The following is a 22,215-nucleotide window of genomic DNA, read 5'->3' on the forward strand; positions in this document are numbered from 1 at the left end:
GCCGCTATGTTCAACCTAGTGCTCTATAAATTTGATTGTAGGACATAAAGCTGAATATTCACATTCAGTAATAGTCTACTAAACTCGCAAAATATTACGAGTAAAGCAAATATTACCAGTAGGCACGACAATAAGATTTAAACATGTTCATTTTCCTTTTAACTCCATGATGTTTATCTTTCAATACATAATACTACAAACAAATACAAGCATCATTGCTAAAACTTGACAACCCTCTTCAAAACATGAATAAAGCAGGCCAGAAAGATACAATATATAAGCCGTGTGTCATTAATACCGGTATCAGCAAGGTTTTATATATAACATACGATATTAATTTGCCAAGGAATCCATTGATTCAGCATTATATTGATACATTGACTCGAGTCTGATCAGCAAACAAAACACTGGTGAAATCAATTCTTTTAAGCAATATTAGAATGAATCGATATGCCTTAAAATTGCATTCCTACTTTGTATTATCCATAGAAAACCTTACACTGAAACCTGCAATTATAATGTTGCATTTTGTAACAGTTAACCTGAAATCAAACAAAGTTTCTCTTAAAATAAAAAACAGTGGTTTTGAGCGATAACAATGAAAATCAGGTTTGATTCAGTGATTAGCCGCCACCACCACATTGTTTTAGTTAAGTACAGGCTAGCTTCAGTGCTCCAATATTTCAAGATTTGTTGCAAAATAAACTGTTTTTATCAATTTTCAAGGTGATTATATACAATACAAAGTAGAAATGCAATTTTAAATTATGAGAGTTGTAATGTTATCAATAGATAATGCAGTAGATGGCCAACAATAGGTCAACTCATTATTGCTACATGCAGAAATACAAAATGTGTAATGAATTGATTACTTCTTCTACTAATTAATAATCAATTATGCAAACAATAGAAAATGAATTCAATATGTCATTCGTGTAATCACACCCTTTAGCAACGAGGCACTGTGACATATACTACATTCACGTTACGGGATCTCAGCACGTGTCGAAATTTTTAATCAGTTGTGTTTGCAGAGGGATTACAGCAGTTGTGTTCACGTTATTCAGGACCCATTTAGGACCGACTGGGTTCGTGCCGAAATCACGCTCTCATTCGTCGATCTGTTGGCCCAAACGATACGCATACGATAATAATAATTGTTATAGTGAAATTATATCCATTTGTTGCAATGGTGTTTATTACGAGCCATCGTGCACATGAACGGCAAAGAAGATTCGAAACACAATTACTTTTTTCACGTCAATGTAATATGTGCAAGAAAATAGAGGTTGTAGCAGCACATAATGATAAATATGCGTCGCTGATGACGGTTTGCGTTCATTACTACAGCATCCGACCATCTACTAGTATATCCGAATTTCCTGTCATCGTCATTTCATGCTAGTATCAATCAACTTATGTTTTTCTTAAATTTACCAACAAGGGCGTGATTTCGGCTCGTGCCGAGCGTTCAGGCAGCAAATCTCGGCACGTGCCGAGTTTCGGTCCCAAGCATCCTTCGGGACCGAGATCGAGTTCTTTTCGGCACGTGCCGACTCGGTCCTGAGTCTCAGCACGTGCCGAGATCTCTAACGTGAACGCCACTATAAAGTGGTGTAAGTGACTCAGTTAGCTTAGATGTGTATTCGCACATCATGAAAAGTAATGTAATTACTATATTTCTGATGCAACTGCATGACCTATCAGAGTTGTCGATGGCATAACCAATCAGATGTTGTTCGCAACTAACATTTTTACATCATAGAGGTATTTCATTGCTGGAGAGCGAATTAAGTTTTCAGATAAAAAAAATAATTTAACACTTGCCATAAAACTTGACACAAACTTGTTAAGATTATAATCACAAAGCACAGCAGTTGTTCATGTATCATTAATGCACATATAGTATGATAGTGACAGGAAAATACCTATCACATTATTATGAATAGGTCATTCAACAACATAGTGAACATGCAACAATGTATATATTTTTAAGAACACAGATATTAGAGAACAGGACACACTGTGCATATTGTATTGTTCGCCAAGATTCGTAGTAGAACCAAAGTTTCTTCATGATCACTGCAGTTTCCACCATCTGACTGGATAGAGTACAACCATCTAAGATACCTAAAAAGGGAAGCAGCACATTGCAAACTATAATAGAGTTCTATTACTCAAACTATATTCATAAATTAACATTTTTTTGAAACTATAAATAGTGGACGTTTTCCTTTTTCAAAATCTGATTTGTCAGCTAAGTTGCATTTTAAATACATTTTTCTTCCGTTTTTTTTTTTTTTACTTCACCAAATAATTACCATCTATGTAAGCTAGTTATCTACATAACAATATATGTTAATCTACATGACAATATAGGCTAATTTAAATATTCATGAACACTAACCAAGCACCAATACATACTACAATGCTACGTGTTACATCTCGCAAATTTTACACAAAAATGTATTTTTTACAAAAAAGTCATTTGTTTACCCCTTGGTCTTTTTTTTAATCATTATATTGCATATTTAATATTGTATACCTTTTTCACAAACATAAATCACAAGGCATTTGCATTAACCGAGCCACAACACTTGCACACCGAAAAACCCTCAATTTTTTTTTAAAGACAGAAAGACCATTAAGAAATGTCTTGGTTATGTGGTTACACAGTATTTGGTATTATTCAGTATTATTCCAAGATAAAGATCACTTAACAGAGATAAAACTTGTGCCAAATTTATGGAAATCATTTGACAGCAATATGGAAGACAATATGTGGAAAGAAACAAACTTTTAAAATGAAGTCCCAGAGAAACTATACAAAACTTCAAAAATGCAGATGATACTTTAAAAACATTTTCACCCCCTTCCCTCTCAGCCTTTGAAGAAGCAAACAATTCTACAAGTTGGAAATAATTTTAACTAGAAAATAAGAAAACTTGGTGACAGGAGAGTGACACAAGGTTAATCTCTGAGGAGTTCATCAAAAACAACTTGCCATTTCACATTTACAAATGCAGATATGGTAGGTTGATTTTGGGAGATACTGAAGATCCTGCTACGATATGCAACTGAACAGCCAATGACAGGACAGCAAGGCAACTGATCAGCCAATGACAGGACAGCAATGCAACTGATCAGCCAATGACAGGACAGCAATGAAACTGATCAGCCAATGACAGGACAGCATGAAAGACACATCAAAAATTGGTTACCATGCCATCCATGATGACTACATCTACAAGGTTTAATACAATTTTGAACACAAATTGATATAAGTATAAATTACACTGTATGGTTCAAAAATAATGAAGTCAACATCAAGTAAAACCTGTCTCAGCCAAACAAGCCACAAAGTTTTTCACTTCATGATAATAGACTTTATTTATCAAAGATAAAAATGCGCAAAGTCATAGGGTTATCTTGTACATGATCCTCAGTTTACAGAGGTGTTTAAAGTAAAATTACATTCAGTTTAGATCAGTTTCTAGTGTACACAGGGCTTGCTTTAGACAGGCTTTACCCCACAAAAATAACAATGTACTGTACTATTGTGGATTATTGGCATATGCATGAATTAAAAGACCAGTTAAGGAGGTTCAAGTGGAAGGGTAAAAGTCATATCTGTCAATATCATGGTCATCAGGATTTTGAGTCACTGAACAATTAATTTGTTTGAGATACAAGAGTCCAAAATGTCATGTAAAATTATCAAAATTGTCATTTTTACACTGGTATCTAGAAGTCTTTCTCCCTATCTCAAACATTTGCTTAGTTACATAGGATGAATAAGTATTATATTATTATCGATAGGAATCCTAATATTGTTAAAACATTTCAGAAAACTGACAATTGCCAGTATGATATTAAATACAACGAGTTTTTCCTCAAAATGCATTAGCAGAACATGTGTAGTAACATGCTCAGTAGTGTAAAATTAAAATTTCACTTGAACTTTCTTAATAGAATAACATGTCAGCAATGCAACTTGAACTCGATCATAAAAATGAAAATTGACATGACTGGATTGGACCATACAACAAGGAATGGATAGATATGGCTGATATGCAGAGTTACACTGCACTGCAGCCCTGTGTCTTTCATGCCGTCGAGACAAGGACAAAACTTGTCATGTAACTTAACAGGTGGAACAACTGCTTTCCTGTTGCTGAGGTTCAGGCAACTTTTCTAGTTTTATAGGCGTCTCAAATACTGGGAGAGATGTGAATGTTAAGGAAACCTGTGGCACCAAATCTTTGGCAATTAATTCATTTACATTGATGAGCTACAGAGTCACCAAGAACTGTACTGTACATCTAAACTGCTGATAGATATTGTTTATACACCAGAATTGTCATCGGTATTCTACTACAAGCCAAATTTGTTTAAATAGCGACATTATTTGAGATAAGACACAATAAACAGCAAACAGGCTGTCTTTTCATTTGCAACTGACTGATCAATTGAGCAATCAGGGCACCTGGTCTTAGCAGGCACAGCCACCCTCTTGTTGCTGTGGTTCTTGTGGGGTATCTTTCAGTTTTACTTCGATCACTGTGTTAAGGAAAATTGTGTTAAGGAAATTTCAACAACATGGCTGCAAACACAAAAATAAACATAGACAGGATCTGATAATCACAGAAAATCATAGGAAAATGAAAAAGAATGTTAGCGGTAACATGCAGAGACAGGAGTACATGCAAATAAAAATGAAACGGAAAAAGAAAGGAAAAAAGTCAAGAAGCAGTGGTGAGAATAAGTGGAGGAGAGAGACAACTGATAAACAAACAGAAAACAAGCAGCCAGTTTTAATTTCTTAACAGTAAATTCTGAATAAATTTATGCTAAATAGTTGGCTTCTTAACCTAGAAAACAGTTGACAGACCAGTTAGTTTAAATTTGTTGTTAATTAGTTGACCGACACCAGGTAGTAAAGAAAATCCAAACAGAAAAGTAAAGAAGCTTTTACTTAAAGCCATGATAAGCACTGCAGCCTTTAAGTTATAACAGTATACAATTTAAGATCAGAACAGTTCATGTACATCACACACTACTAATATATCTATTTATAAAGGTACTCACCAAAACAGCAGTCCTCTATAATCCCCTCCACACATACACGGACAGACATTTATACCCTCCCCTAAATCCCTCCCCCCTACCAGAATTAGCCCTTTTCCTAAAACTGATAAAAAAAATAGCCTAATTATTACAACCTTCAAGAAAAGAAATGAACATACTTGCTGTGTTCACATTTGCATACATTTGTATATTTTTATACTCTTTTACATTTCTTGTTTGATGTTATATGCATGGGGGTTTAATATCTTTTTTTTTTAATATAACAACGATGAGAAAAGAAATTTCCTCTTCATATACCTTTTCCTTCATCTGATAATGATTGGGCGGGGTGAAAAAACTGAAGCACATGAATGTCTTCTTACCTTAAGCAATAATGACACAAAATATAACCCATAGTTGATAGTTCCTGTACTCAGTAGTACCAAGATGTAAGAAATAAATAGTAAAGTTCTGCAGGGCTAATGGTAATAGGTCATAACTTATGTCACCATTACAGTTTTATGTTTTGAGATGCATGTATTACCTGATATGACCTGGTTATGATTACTAAATGGAACTTTTAATCCCTCTTGGCTGTCAGTTAAGTTTCTTGGATTGTAATTCTGACACTATCAACTTCAATCTATTTGCAAGGGCACAAATGTTCATACACTAAGTTCAGACATACTTGAAAAGTGCAACTTTGAGATGTGACCTAGTATGCCAATATAAGACAGTTACTCACAAAAACTACTCTGCACACAACTCTCTACTTGGCCAGCAATTTTTGAATTAAAAAAAATTGGGTTAATATGTATACCATTGTGCATCAACTAATAGTAAGTTTGAACAAATCTGTTTATAAAAATGAAAGACTAATGCACACCTGGAACCCAATCACACATGGACTCAATCTATCAGCCTCTGCCAAGACTGTGTTCAGTTTGGAGCTAACTGTACTTACCTTTCAAACAATTACCAAGTAACGTGTGTAATACAGCCCTTTTGCACCCTAAGCCAGCAACATCACTAACTGGACGCAAAGACATCTTTTTTCCCTGCAATGTCTTCTTTGGAAAACGTGCATGTTAATCAGATTGAAAATTTTGCACCACCCCATTCTTGTACATTTGGCCAATTTACAAGTAGAGCAAAGTACTATTTAAGCCTAGCCTGGCAATCATAAAAGATGTACGTGTATGTAGAGTGATGAGTTGGGTCCAGGCTTACTTACAAAAATGCTCAATATTACGCAGCTCTTCAATATAGTAATTTTTCATTGCTTTCTTTCAATAATATTTGTTAAAGATGATATTATTCTCCAGATTTCAACATTGCTTGCCCACAGCTGGTGATGTTACTGGAAACCAAATAATTTGGTTTATTGAAGAGACATTGTACTTTGAGATCATTTCTAAAGATTGAGACTATTTTGTGAAATATATAAAATATTTAACAATTCCTCAGACAGCTTGAGTTCTGAATGACCCCACAAAAATGTTGAACAAATGCAAATCTTTATAAATGCATTGAAACAATAGTATAAATAATTAGCAAATGAAATTAAAAAAAGTCAAATGGGAATCTGAAACAATCTGCAACATTCAAATGGGCTGATATTAATGTTTAGTGGATATTTCCCACTATCACTAGAAATGATCTTAGAGAACAAGAAATTCGCAAGTATAAACACTGTGTAGTAATGTTTGTACCAAGGTGCTGTGAAAGGATACTGTCTTGATCGTTTTTCTTTTGTTCTTGACTTTCCATTCCTGGTAAAGCTGCCGCTACACGGCGAAATAACTAAATGAAAACAACAAATACATATAATGTTTATGTGTTATTTTATTTACAATCTCAACTTTTGAGGAACGTGTGGCAACACTAAAGACGCTCACATTTAATGTAATACTGTCATAGATGTATAGAATATTTTAATAGGAAAAGCACTGAACACAGGATTAACCAGTTATCTGAGTAGATACATCACATTTCTTGTGAAAGAACAATCAATGGGGAGCTGATATAACAAATGTACTGCAGTTTTGAATACCGTATTACCCCGGGCACGCGCCCAGGGGCCTGAACGTACAAAATCGGGAAAAATTGGGGGTGGGCGCTTACCCGAGGACCACCCCAAAAAAGATTTTAAAAAGTTGTTTTTGTGATCGTATGATAAGGTCAAATAAAGGAATGCTTTCGTACACTTTGTACACGTACTTATTTCTTGATTTATGCGAGGTTTCAATAAACGTGAGCACTCGGTCAAGATCTGTGGGAACACTAAGACACAGGGTCGAATTTCAAGAATAAAACTTGTTTTATGTCAGCGAATGAAGTTGTATTACTCACTGAAATTGACTACAAACTATGGTAAATATTGTAATCAATGCACGGTTACATTTTTAGTAACCGTGATCAGTGCAAGTCGAAACGGCCGGGGAAAAACTACCGCTTGTAATCCAAGAAGGCGATGACCTCATTAGCATAATTTTGTTCACGCACGTATTGATACATCGCATCGTAATTACTGAAGAATAGCAGACAGGGTTATGAAACAAAACAAACTGTTATTACTGATGTGAAATGTTTACAAACTATTGTGAATGCATAAACATATCCAAATGGCGATACATAAAAAACAGACTGAAAATAAACTCTGGTCGACCTCATTAACATGATTTATTCACGCACCCACACACAAGACAAAATTATGATGCAACAAGTTCTCACCGACGGCATGCCTCATTATGGTTATCGTAATGGACTTGAGGTCGGCAAAATGTGTTTTTCTTCAACGACAGAAAAATAATCCACATGACCGTAATGCCATAGCTGTGATGAGGGATGGAAAGAAAGTAGCAATGTCTCAAAAGTGCTAGCTCCCGTTCACAGTCAGCTGGCATCGGTGTCGCTGGGTGTATATGATAGAGGGAAGTTGTGCAACCAAATTTGCCGAGTTCGCAGTTTTTCGCCGATAAAAAAATAACTAAGGCAAAAACTCAGTTTTTCAGCAATTTTGTAATAAAGACATTATCCTCTATCAATAATCCGCCCCAAATAGAAACATTTCCACTAATTCTTGTGTTTTTTCGACGATTTTCGAAAAACCTGCGATTAGGCTGCGAAAGTATAACATTCCGGAGGGGGGTGAAACGGAAGAGCCAAACTTAACGCGTAAAAATAGAACGCGTATTTTGACCCAATGGCTGGACACGGATACGTTTTTGGTCGTTGCCAAAGAGCCCCGCATCCATCGCCTGGCGATGCTCTTCCAACGAGTTTTTACGTAAAAACACAAACAAAACGGCCCTTTTCAGGGCCACCACACACTCCAAAAAGAGAACTACCGTAACAAACACACTATTTAAATAAATCAGACGCGTTCGTTTTTGACAAATACAACTTCATTGTTGACCTAATTCTTGGCTAAAAATCACCCTGGGCGTTTAACCGAGGATGTCCCCAACATGTAACTTTTGTGAAAACAGGGGGGTGGGCACTTGCCCAGGGAGGGGCGCGTGCCCGGGGTAATACGGTATATACTCAATAATTCCACTATTGGTATGCAAATGAGTACACCCCCCTCCCGCCAAATCCTGTCTGTTTTTTATGGAATTCCATTGGTTACACCATATGTGCTCTTAAAATACTTTGTATATCATAGAACATCAGGAAACGTTAACAAATTTGTTTAAGACATGATAACTGAGTGGTATTTTTACTTGTTATATGCAAATTAATATGCTATTCAATGACTGAACACACAAGGTGGATGTTGGTTCTCATACATTTACATTATATATCGATTTTAAACTACATTGAAAGAAGCCCTGTCACAAGAAATGTCTGTGCATTATATACTATTGTTTTTACTTTGAACAGATCTCATTTCACTGTCTCTGTCACCCAATGATTTTCACTCATGAAATACAGCAGGATACACCAAATCGCTTGTGAAAATAATTCCACAAATGTTAGGGCAAGGCCATAATTTTGTATTTAGATACATAATGATACCAATTATGGTGTCACACCAAGGCAGGTTACTTGCTTACCTGTTTTACATTATACCCAGTCTTAGCACTGGTTTCAATGTGCATTACATTAAGTTCCTTTGCCTTGCGTTCCCCCTCATCAATTGAAACTTGTCTAGAAGAAGAAAAAACAAAATCCTTCACCACAGCAACCACAAATTGACATTACTCTACCTGTTTAACGTTGTAGCCTGATTTGGCACTAGTTTCAATGTGCATAACATTAAGTTCTCTGGCTTTGCGTTCACCGTCGTCAATGGATACTTGTCTACATGAAAGGAAAGTGCAATGAAAATGGATGGGCATGATAAAAAATAAAGTCAAAGCCTTTATCTTACACATATTCAGTTTTAACAATGTATCAACACTGTTGTAGTAAAACAGTGCATATGATGAAACAAGTATTGTGGTTGGGTAATATGGTGAAGGTGTTTTCAAGGAAACTACTGTTAGAACGAGATGAGAGAAATGATTGCATGCAGTGAATGCATATCAATGAATTGAGGTGACCATCTTACCTTTTATCAGCTAAATCTGTTTTATTTCCTACTAACATTATAATAACATCACTACCTCTTTCTGTTCGCACATCATCAATCCATTTAGATGTCTGGTGGAAAGAATTCGCATCTGAAATGAAAGTGATATACATTTGCATGTTGTGCAATGTACTACCAAGCTAGGCATTGGCAATCAGTCACATCTCAGACAACTAATAAAACAGACTTACAACGCTATTGTTTAGAGGTGTCAATCGGCCTAATCCCTGACGAATGTGCGTCTCCGCTACGCTTGTGCCCATGCCTTGCCAAATTTTGCTGAATGGCGAGTACACACATCGGGAATCATCTGTCTCGCATGCATTTTAGTCATTCTCTGCATTCAGTTCAGATCAGATCACCCGGAAACAAGAGTTTTGCTTCGAGTTACCAAATAATATATTGTTTAGCCAAAATTGACCATATTTCAGGAAAGTAACGATTATTTGAATTTATAGACTATCTTCATAGTAATTTTCTTGAATGTATAAACAAGAAAAACTTTTACCAGAACATGGCAATTTTTTCCAATAGTGACTCAATTTTTCTAGGATAGTTCAGGTCGCCATGTTTACAACAAAGCTGGTCTTATGTTATTAAATTTTGCCAATCATGTATTAAAAGCCTTTGAAAATATGATACATCAGGGCAAGAAGTATACCAGTCAACTAAAGTGAGGCAAAATTAATATAACAGTCTTGAATTAGTACTGACGCTATGTTTTGATTTTTTACATTTGTGTAGCAATGTCGCGTTGAGAGAACGTTTATTACTTACTTCCACCAGATTTATTTCCACTGTTATTTAGTTTGACCTGCAACTGAATTTTATACTTCCTGTTTTATTGTTAACCAGAGTTGTTTTATGATTGTCTGTGGGCCCGTGAGAATCACTAACGTAAGAAAAAAATGAAACTTTGATCTGACCTTTCGTGTCACTTCCTGTTGAAACATCGCTATAACTGTGTGTTTTCGTGTGACTACGTGGACATTTTCTTTACTCCCCCAGTTGCTTATTAGCTTAAAACATTATCGCAAAAGTAAACACGAGACACATGCTAAATCAAAAGAAATATCGCATTGCCAGTCGTTTGGCATTATTAGTTGTCTGAGGTTACATATACATACATTCCGATTACCTGACAAGTCAAACATTGGCAGCCCGTTACACACACATATATTCTCATTCACTAAATTGTGCAATGTACTAATAAAACTAGGCACCCGCATTCTAAATCTGTGGTTCACTCCTGAAAACAATCTAAAACATAAAATGTGAGAAAATAATATTTTTGCTACAAGAGTAGATATCCTGCCTTGACCTATCCACACAATACATTATGAAAGTACTCTTATACAAAGATAGCTATAAGAGAAAAAAAACACACCTAAACTGACTATTGTTTACAAATTACCTACCAATCTCAACATTTGATGGTGTATTTATTGATGACTGGATGGAACCTCACAGATTTGCAAAGTGGAAATGCAACTTTTGATCAATTCAAATTATGACACAAACAAACAGTCAAAATGTGGGATTTGTAATGCCCAAAGGATATGGTTTATTCCTTACTTGTAATATCGTAAACAACAACTGCTACTGTAGAATCTCTTATGTAACTAGGAATTAAACTCCTAAATCTCTCCTGACCCGCTGTGTCCCACAGCTGAAGACGAACTGTTCTATCTTCCAAATACATCGTCTTTGAGAGAAAATCTATACCAATTGTGGCCTGAAAGACAGAATCAGATATATGTTACGACAATAATGCATGGTTAGCATTTAAATTAGTTCAAGTAAAGTCAGCAAAATTAATACATATGAAGCTTTATACCTTACAAAATTGCATGAAAATGCAAGTGCACACACAATGTGAAATATTTCAGTGACCTAGGGAGGCTTATACACTTTTATAGGTGTGGCAGATTGTAATTATAATAAGTTATTTTCAAAGCAGTAGAGTTGATATATTCTCATTTTTATTATATCCTATATTATACCTGCATTTCAATTTTGGATATGTTGCGTTTTTAATTATGCTAGTTGCCATAAAAAGACATCGTACACTAAGTCTTTTCATGTTCATAAGTAGGCCCCAAACATGAATAACACAGTAGGGGTGAATCTTGCTGTCAAGGAAAAATCAAACAAAAAAAATTATATTTTTAATAATATGTCGTATATTTTTAATAGTATGTCGATCGAGACAATTTTATGTACATCAACATTGCCGCTAACTAGAAACTATTATACACAGTGCCAAAATGCGAGTGCGAATTTCTATACAGCAAAAGGTTGTATGACACAAAGCCTTTAGAATACCTGTCTTCGCTGGGTTTATTGCCTCATTTCAAGTCGTAAATATATGTAGCTTCAAATTATATTCAGAACAAATTATTCATTGTACTCTAGAAATCAATCGACAGAGACAAAGGTGATGACAAGCTTTTTAAATAGTAGCGTGCGAGTTTGTTTCCATAGCAACCAACATAAAAGCAATATTGTCTATCTCAAAAAACCTAATACATTGATAAAAAAAAAAGAATTTCAACTATAGCCTCTCTGCTGAATACAATATACTATATCAATAAAAACAATCATAATCTACCACTACCTAGGGAATCAGGCCCTCTAGTGACCAAGTGCTTCTGTGACGTGATTGGTGACAAGAAAGCTGTTCAAAGCGATGGCATCGTTGTGATCTGAAGTCGTTTACATCAATGAAAATCATACGATTGATAGATTTTAATATATTCTAGAAGAATGACTACTCAACAAAACACATTTGTTGATTTGAACGACAGTGTCTTCACCAATATATGTCATTATAAGCATGATTTTGAATTGCCCATACACTGGGGATACAGTACACAAGAATCCAGGTACATGCACCCATACACTGGAGATACAGTACACAAGATTCCAGGAACTTGTACCCATACACTGGGGATACAGTACACAAGACTCCAGGTACATGTACCCATACACTGGGGATACAGTACACAAGACTCCAGGTACATGTACCCATACACTGGGGATACAGTACACAAGACTCCAGGAACTTGTACCCATACACTGGGGATACAGTACACAAGAATCCAGGTACATGCACCCATACACTGGAGATACAGTACACAAGATTCCAGGAACTTGTACCCATACACTGGAGATACAGTACACAAGATTCCAGGAACTTGTACCCATACACTGGAGATACAGTACACAAGACTCCAGGTACATGTACCCATACACTGGAGATACAGCACACAAGACTCCAGGTACATGTACCCATACACTGGGGATACAGCACACAAGACTCCAGGTACATGTACCCATACACTGGAGATACAGCACACAAGACTCCAGGTACATGTACCCATACACTGGAGATACAGTACACAAGACTCCAGGTACATGTACCCATACACTGGAGATACAGCACACAAGACTCCAGGTACATGTACCCATACACTGGAGATACAGTACACAAGACTCCAGGTACATGTACCCATACACTGGAGATACAGCACACAAGACTCCAGGTACATGCACCCATACACTGGAGATACAGCACACAAGACTCCAGGTACATGTACCCATATACTGGGGATACAGTACACAAGACTCCAGGTACATGCACCCATACACTGGAGATACAGTACACAAGAATCCAGGTACATGCACCCATACACTGGAGATACAGTACACAAGACTCCAGGTACATGTACCCATACACTGGAGATACAATACACAAGACTCCAGGTACATGTACCCATACACTGGAGATACAGCACACAAGACTCGGGTACATATACCCATACACTGGAGATACAGCACACAAGACTCCAGGAACTTGTACCCATACACTGGAGATACTGTACACAAGACTCCAGGTACATATACCCATACACTGGAGATACAGCACACAAGACTCCAGGAACTTGTACCCATACACTGGAGATACAGCACACAAGACTCCAGGAACTTGTACCCATACACGAGAGATACAGTACACAAGACTCCAGGTACATATACCCATACACTGGAGATACAGCACACAAGACTCCAGGAACTTGTACCCATACACTGGAGATACTGTACACAAGACTCCAGGTACATATACCCATACACTGGAGATACAGCACACAAGACTCCAGGAACTTGTACCCATACACTGGAGATACAGTACACAAGACTCCAGGTACATATACCCATACACTGGAGATACAGCACACAAGACTCCAGGTACATGTACCATACACTGGGGATACAGTACACAAGACTCCAGGTACATATACCCATACACTGGAGATACAGCACACAAGACTCCAGGTACATATACCCATACACTGGAGATACAGCACACAAGACTCCAGGTACATATACCCATACACTGGAGATACAGTACACAAGACTCCAGGTACATATACCCATACACTGGAGATACAGCACACAAGACTCCAGGTACATGTACCAATACACTGGGGATTTCAGTTTATACTAAACATTTTTTTGCTTTTTTTTGTTCCAATCTTCTGATGGAAAGTGTGTGGTGTCAAACATGTAAAGTGTGTGGCACAACTTACCTGGTATGTGTTATCAAAACTATCATACATAAACCTTGTAATAAGTGACGTCTTTCCCACTGTAATAAAATAATAAAAACATTAATCAATGCAAGAAAACTGTACTACAATGCAGTTATTAGCAGTTGACATTATTTTAACTGTTTTTCAGAGAGTTTGTACAAGTCATGATGTTATAATACATCAAGTAATTCCAAAATATTCAATATTCACAGTATGTAGATCCTTTCAACACATTAGCTACTTGCAGATTCAATCAAAGAAGGTTCATAACACCACTGCCACTTATAGAAAATTAACATATTAAAAGTGACAACTTTCATTTCTCAGCAAAAGCTTTGTGTTATAGAGAACAAATACCATCTATAGGATGAAATATGGAAAATCATGTTTCAACAAGTCTTTGAAAATGACACATGCAGTCCCTGTTAAATTTTTGAAAGTTCTCTTTGTGCTCGTCATATTAAAGCGGAGGGGTTGTCGCGAGCGTGTCCTTGAAACTGGTGTTCCAAGTGGCGTATACAACAGATAGTAATATGGCCAAAAATAAAAAAAGAGGTTATTCGTCCATCTTTGATCAGATTATGAAACACACTGATATGTATGATGTATGTGCCAAATATGAATGAAAATGGAACATAAATTGTGGAAATACATAATAGTAGTAAGACCAAAAAGTCAGATGGCTGTCAATCGGCCATCCTAGACCAGATTTTGAAACAAATTGTCATGGACATGCATCCTAACATGTATAAAGTATGTGCCAAATTTGAATGAAAACTGACAAAGCATGTCCAAAATACAACATTTTCAAAAAACAAGATGGCTGCCAGTCGGCCATCTTTGATCCAATTGTGAAATAAATTGTCATGGACATGTATCCTAACATGTGTAATCTATGTACCAAGTTTGAATGAAAACTGACAAAGCATGTCCAAAATACAACATTTTCAAAAAACAAGATGGCTGCCAGTCGGCCATTTTGAATCGAATCGCTAAACCACTGCATGTGCATATGTCCCACATAAAGTACTAGGCACATGCAAAGAATGAACGGAATCCGCCCAAGGGATTCTGAGATATGACTCTGGACGTACGCACACCGAATTATAAGTCCCCGTTTTTGGACTTCGTCCGAACGGGGACAATAATGTACATGTTATGGGAAAAAACCTGTCCAATTGTCTAACATCCCTAGCCTAACATCACAATTTGGTAAATCAATCACAGTCAATAAATGAAGACAGTTATTCATGGAACTAATGAGTCAATCAACCAGTATGTCAGTCTATCATCCATTTCATTAATCAACCAATCAACTCATTCAATGAACTACATATTAGTCACACGAGTCCCAGCATGCAACGGCTACTTGGACATGCATGTACACTTCCGTTTCACTCCTGATATTTCAATCAGTGATTCCTTGACATTAACTGAGGCACACATGTACAGTACATTCAACTTATTCATTATTCATCAGTCTGTCTGTATATTAACAATTAACTACATGATAGACCTATGCTGACATAAGCAGCTACCTGAATCATTTGAAATTACATTTCTATTGGACTAAGTCAAAAATATGACCTTGAAATCAGTTTAATGCATATAGATGATGGATCTTAAATTAAATTCTGAGAAAAGCAGCCAGACAGCACGTATACATGTCCTATAACATACAAGGACATCGTTAAAAGTACAAGTATATGCCCACTGGACAGAAGCAATAAAGTAACTATATCAATCATAGAGGTCCTTGCTCAAAACAAAATAAGCAATATAGTTTAAAGAGATGGAACAAGCCAGAATATCTATAACCTCTGAGAATAGTGTTCATTTCACAGTAACATGGTTTGATTCGTATAAACAAAGAAACAAGAATAGTTCCAAATTTTGTGAGCTTTGTTCAGGAAAATCAATTAAATAAGACAGTTGTGGTTGAAAATATACTTAGTTTTTGGAAATGTCCTAATTTGTTATATGCTTTAAAACCGCGGCTCCAGGTGTGGGGTGAAGGAAAGATAGCTTTTCACTGTGATTGATGCATCTGGCATGCTCTATGAAATTACTCATTTTGATAGTCAGAATGAATGGATTATTTTACTTTTTTATTGTATACGATCATGAATATATGATATGTAGAATACAACTATTGATGTCAACTTACAAGATTTTGAAATAATTTTCACCTAAAAATTTACGAGGGAGGCATGGTAGTCTTTGAAATGACTGTCAATCCTCGTTTTATTCTAATCATTGTTAAAGCGTTAATCCAAACTGTTTATGACAATACATTCTTTCCAGGCAGAAAATGATGTATGTGATATGCTAGCATAAAGGATGAACACCTTCAGTAACAGCAGACATAGTAAATCAACGGGTGGACCATTCAGAGTACATTTCCCCATGCTGATGCAATTCTAGGAATCCTAGGAGACATGCTTCAAGTACAGAGCAACATTGTATGGCTGTATCAGTTTCTTTGAATATTCAAATCATTGTGATAACATCTTTCAAGCACAACAAGAACAAAACCCACAATGTAAGAATTATAACCTTTCCTGTTGAGAATCTAGATATTAATAATGAATCAGTATTCAGGATGGTAAAACAATGTTGCTCCCTGTCCTAAGGTTTTCACATGAAAAATCTGATGAACAAGATTTTTTTTTGGCTGTAGTTGCTAACACATCTTGCATGTATGCATGTTTTATAAATATATGCAAATCTGTTCATTCTCAGTGATTATTTCAATGTCAAACAAATTTACAAGTACATCTTAAAAATTATACTTGTTAGTCCACACCAAACCTGAACTTGGTTGATTTTTTTATAGTGATCGACAAGATTTTGGATTTTGAAGATGAAACAAAAATTGGTTGACTCATTGTAACCACAAAGATTGAGTTACATTTTCACAAATAATACTACAATTAAACTTGTGCAAGATTTTATACTGATATGATATGATATCAAAGTTTGAAAATGATTGGATAAGAATTGCTTGAAATATTGTAACAATCAAAATTTGACTTAATGGCGAAAATTTTCCACGTCTCCTTTTCCATCATTTGATGACAGGTAAATAGTATTATGGCAGGTAAGAATGACATTAATTAAATACATACATATTCACACAAAACTGAAAAGCAGTGTTTATCAATCAATTCATCAGTTTATCTTTTTTATTGAAGAATTGACTGGTCTAAAGTTAGGGGAATTTAGTATTTTTATTGAGCAATATCAAAATACCATCAAAATGCCAATGCCAGGAGATCCAAGCTATGCAATTTTCATGAGTATAAATTATTTAAATGAGCAGTGTGTGATAACATCAGGTGATTTCACACTAAATATTAAAAGTACAATCTTTGACCTTGTAGACTTCAATTATCCAAACTCCAGCATAAATCTATTCAAAAAATTGAATCAAGTCACTGTCAATGACTTAGTCCCAAGAATGAAAAATCCTAAAAATGTCTGAATATTCTTTTAAATAGATGGCAAAACAGTTTACACTACTGTAAAAGGATTGATTTCACTGGTTTTTTTTTACTATTTCTGAAAATGCAATAAATTCATTATTATTACATTGACATATTTTCATCTATCTTGCATCTTCAATTTACTGCCTAATGAAAATAGTTTAAAACCCATATTAAAACAAGTCATTGAAAATGACACAGTCCCCATAAAATTTTTGAAAGTTCTCTTTGTGCTCGTCATATTAAAGCAGGGGGTTGTCGCGAGCGTGTCCTTGAAACTTGAGTTCCAAGTGGCGTATACAACAGATTGTTTTTTTACATCAAAACAAGTGTTCCTTGTAGTAGTAATATGGCCAAAACAGCAGTTATTCGGCCATCTTTGATCTGATTATGAAACACACTGATATGTATGATGTATATGCCAAATATGAATGAAAATGGTACATAAATTGTGGAGATATAGCAGTAAGGCCAAAATGTCAGATGGCTGTCAATCGGCCATCCTTGACCAGATTTTGAAACAAATTGTCCTGGACATGCATCGTAACATGTATAAAGTACATGTATGTGCCAAATTTGAATGAAAACTGACAGAGCACGTCCAAGATACCGCATAAAAAAAAAAAAAAGATGCCTGCCATCTTTGATCCAATTGCGAAATAAATTGTCATGGACATGTATCCTAACATGTATAATCTATGTACCAAGTTTGAATGACAACTGACAAAGCATGTCCAAAATACAACATTTTCAAAAAACAAGATGGCTGCCAGTCAGCCATTTTGAATCGAAACGCTAAACCACTGCATGTGCATATGTCCCACATAAGGTACTAGGCACATGCAAAGAATGAACGGAATCGGTCCACAGGATTCTGAAATACGACTCTGGACAGACTGACGCATGGACGGGCAGACACACGGACGAACTCATGGATGGTCGGGGACATGTATCCTAACATGTATAATCTATGTACCAAGTTTGAATGAAAACTGACAAACTACTGCATGTGCACATGTCCCTCATAAAGTACTAGGCACATGCAAAGAATGAACAGAATCTGTCCAAGGGATTCTAAGATATGACCCTGGACAGACGCACGGACGGAGACAAAATTATAAGTCTCCGTTTTCGGACTTCGTTCGAACGAGGACTAATTAATGAGTACATTTGATTGACAAACAAGCAGCCTGTCAGCTGAGATAGCTCAGCAGTTAGCAATACACATTTCAATTAAATAACTGAAGATATCATTAGAAAATGAACAATAGGTATAGTGTCAAAGCAATTGCCGTTTTCAAGACGAATTCGAAAATATCACTTTTTACCAAAAATGACAACAATCAAACAATTTAAGATATCACGAAATGAACAAATCTGAGAGAGGTTTACCTGAGGTACCTATACACAAAGTATCAAAGCATTCAGACTTGTAGTTTCCAAGAAGAACAAAGTCAAGAGCGGAGATAAAAAGTTGACAGTACACAAAATCTGATCGGCTCAAAAAATTAAGGCACATACAAATGTACACATGTTTTGTATGCATCAACTCTGAGCAGGTATTCAGGAAGTTGAGGAACCACTCAAATTGTGATGGCAATGCAAAAAAAAAACATAGTTGAACTCTGGTGACCTTGCCCTTTGTTATATAATATAATTCCCTTTATCATAGTTTGTTTCAATATAAATATGCATTGTCATAATTAATTTTGAATACAAACAAGTTTTGGGGTTGAACCTACAGTGGGGAATCAGTCTACCGAATGTCCTTAAAAGATGTAAATATCTTACAAAAACATTGGTGCCTTATTTGTTTAATTATTTTAAGGAACATAATTTCCAGCTTTATTGAAAGTAATTGAGATATTTTAGAATAAAAACAAATGTCTCATTGCAAAAAAAAAGTGCTGCATTTAGATGTGAATAGATTCATAAAACATGCAAGAAACTACATCTTCAAACACTGCAATCTCTGAAGTGCGTTTTTAAACTAGTATTATAAAACTATCATTCTGTTCTAATAGCTGAAACATATTCCTGTGAGTTTTCATTTGTTGAATGAACTGTTTGTCAAATACAGAATACATATATTTTAGAATAATTTTCTTTTTAAAATGTAGATGAAATGTTTTGCTTTTAATGTATTTTTTATGTATTGTTTTTGATTTGATAACTTTTGACTAAACAGATTTTCTATTAGCTTCAGATCTTGATCAAAGTTTGGCACCCAGTTCATAGCAATGCTTATATTGATTTTCTGACATCTTGTTTTCTGTAAAGATTTTATTGGTAGGTTTGCAAATGTGTATCAGACTGTGCAATCTCTCCATGAGTTGGTTTTGAAACCCAGTATGGGATTCTGAGATACATTACCAAGGATATTATTACAAGATAAATCATTTGCTTCATTGAACACATACAACAATGCATATTTCCACTGAGATCAGTGACCTTTGATGTGTATCACCAGTGATCAGTCAAGTAGAAACAGTCAAAATATTTTATCAGATTTTCTCAATTTTTGCATGATATTTTCTTACAGGACATCTGTTGTTCAAACTCAGGGAAGACTTTATACTGATGAATAAGGTGACCAAGTTTGATAAAGTCTGGAATAGAATTAGTAAAGTTATTATGCACACAATAACAATTATTAACGACGACGACAACAGCGACGACGACAACGCCGGACAAAATTTTTCCCTTAATATACCTTTCCCTTCCATCTTTGATGGTACGGGCAAGGTAAAAATGGTAAAATTAGTTACAAATACCACTTTGGAGAACCAACGGAGAATTAGTCTGCACATTTGACACAATTTGTGTTGTACAGACTAAATTTGAATTGTACTAATTTTACAAATATTAATGAACTGACAGATGGAGTGACATCAACTAATCTACTAGTTCCTGTTTAATTGACCACATCAGGTATCAAAGAATTACTAGAGTGGGACAAAGAAACGTGGATACGCAACCAATTGAGGTTTGACTAAGAGGTTAACAGGTCGCATGTTAAGACTTGTATTTGCATGACACCAATTCCTAATGACCATAAATCATATACACTGTAGGAATACTGAGCATAATTATTGGTCACTCATACATTGCTACTTAATGCAAGTGGCATGTATTCATACCATTACTAGAAAAATGGTTACTGTTGACGGGGTAACAAACACTTGCATTTCATTAGAGAATTATTATCCATGGGAACAGTTTTTATAATCACAGCACAATATTTGCCAAAATGTCAATATGATCAGCATTCCTTAAAGGGGAACCGCTCAATCCCATGAATTGGACCACGTGCTCATGGGTAATTAACTCCGCCTCTGCTCACGAAGTAAATGAATGCTTATTATGCTCGCTTACTCAAACTGATTGACAGGCATTTTGCATATATTAGCCGCCATTTCAAAATCGTGATTTTTACTTTTTGCGACACGTTTCGACCGAAAATAACAACATTTATACTTCAAAAGCCCAACCAGGTGAGTAATTATCGCTAGCGTACATATTCATGCCCCCATAGAAATGTATTTGGAATCACAGCTTGATCTCTAAACATCTAAAATGGCACATTTCCTGGAGCTCCAGCCACGATGTGAGCAGCTTGGTTTGGATTAGCATACTAATTACGGTGGCCATCTTGCCCCTATTTATAGTACTGGTTCCCCTTTAACTACATCATATGCAATACTTGGAGATCCAAAAATGTGGAATACATTTTACACTAATGACGAATGCATACTTCTCATATATTTCTACGAGATCAAAATAAGTCATATTATAACAAATGTATAACAAATGCAATTTTTGGTTTACATGTACCGATACTTTCTGCATATAAACAATAGAACAGAACTAATATACAAGAACTACTGGTATAGGTAAAATGATATCTGTAATTATTACATACTTTTACACATGAAAATTTGTTTGAAGGACGACCTTTTCAAGCACTTACCCAGTTAACTCTTTTTTGAGCCAATATGGCAAAAAATAAGGCCTTCATGAGAGGAATCGGCGGGGGGGACAACATCGTGGCAGATCTAAACTATAGTTCTCCTCAGGTTCTACATCTGTTGACTCCCAATGTGTTCAATCAATGAAAAGCCAAGATGGTGTTTGAGCTGCCTAAATGTTGTCTCCATTTACACACTTCTGTGAGGGTTGTATTTTTTGCAGAATTGTAGATTTTATGGATATTTGTGAAAAAATAAAAGTAGTCATGTTCAAATGCTGTTTTGTTTGAGAGTAACATGGCTGTCAATCAAACATAAGGTCATCCATTTTTATGTCTCGCCTTTTTACCAAATTTAAATAAACATTTCAATGGGATTATTAAGTCAGTGGCCTTTGAATGCGCTTGATCAAACCTGAAAAATTGATAAAGAACATAATGGTTTATAGTATTATCATTAATTTGACAGATCAAACATAAATTCCATTTTATCTTTAATTTCATAGATGGATTGTTCTTCATGCACTC

General features: G+C 35.6%; 1 protein-coding gene across 3 annotated transcripts in view; it reads right to left on the reverse strand.

Moving 5' to 3' along the window:
• Positions 1-4,305: 4,305 nt before the first annotated feature.
• LOC100368437 (ras-related protein Rab6) overlaps positions 4,306-22,215 on the reverse strand; it is a 38,358-nt gene continuing 20,448 nt past the window's right edge. The window contains exons 2-7 of one of the 3 annotated variants that reach the window (XM_002737683.4): positions 14,233-14,291; positions 11,219-11,378; positions 9,623-9,734; positions 9,126-9,219; positions 6,801-6,870; positions 4,306-4,560 (exon numbers count right to left, since the gene is read on the reverse strand). In XM_002737683.4, the coding sequence (XP_002737729.1) occupies positions 4,493-4,560; positions 6,801-6,870; positions 9,126-9,219; positions 9,623-9,734; positions 11,219-11,378; positions 14,233-14,291 (563 nt within the window). In that variant the 3' untranslated portion in view covers positions 4,306-4,492. Of the gene's footprint in view, positions 4,561-6,800; positions 6,871-9,125; positions 9,220-9,278; positions 9,373-9,622; positions 9,735-11,218; positions 11,379-14,232; positions 14,292-22,215 lie in introns of all 3 variants that reach the window. The other 2 variants (XM_085498534.1, XM_006820072.3) reach the window with 2 other exon arrangements.

The sequence above is a fragment of the Saccoglossus kowalevskii genome, chromosome 1, assembly GCF_978046115.1.
Source record: "Saccoglossus kowalevskii chromosome 1, keSacKowa6.1, whole genome shotgun sequence".
Classification (NCBI taxonomy): domain Eukaryota; kingdom Metazoa; phylum Hemichordata; class Enteropneusta; family Harrimaniidae; genus Saccoglossus; species Saccoglossus kowalevskii.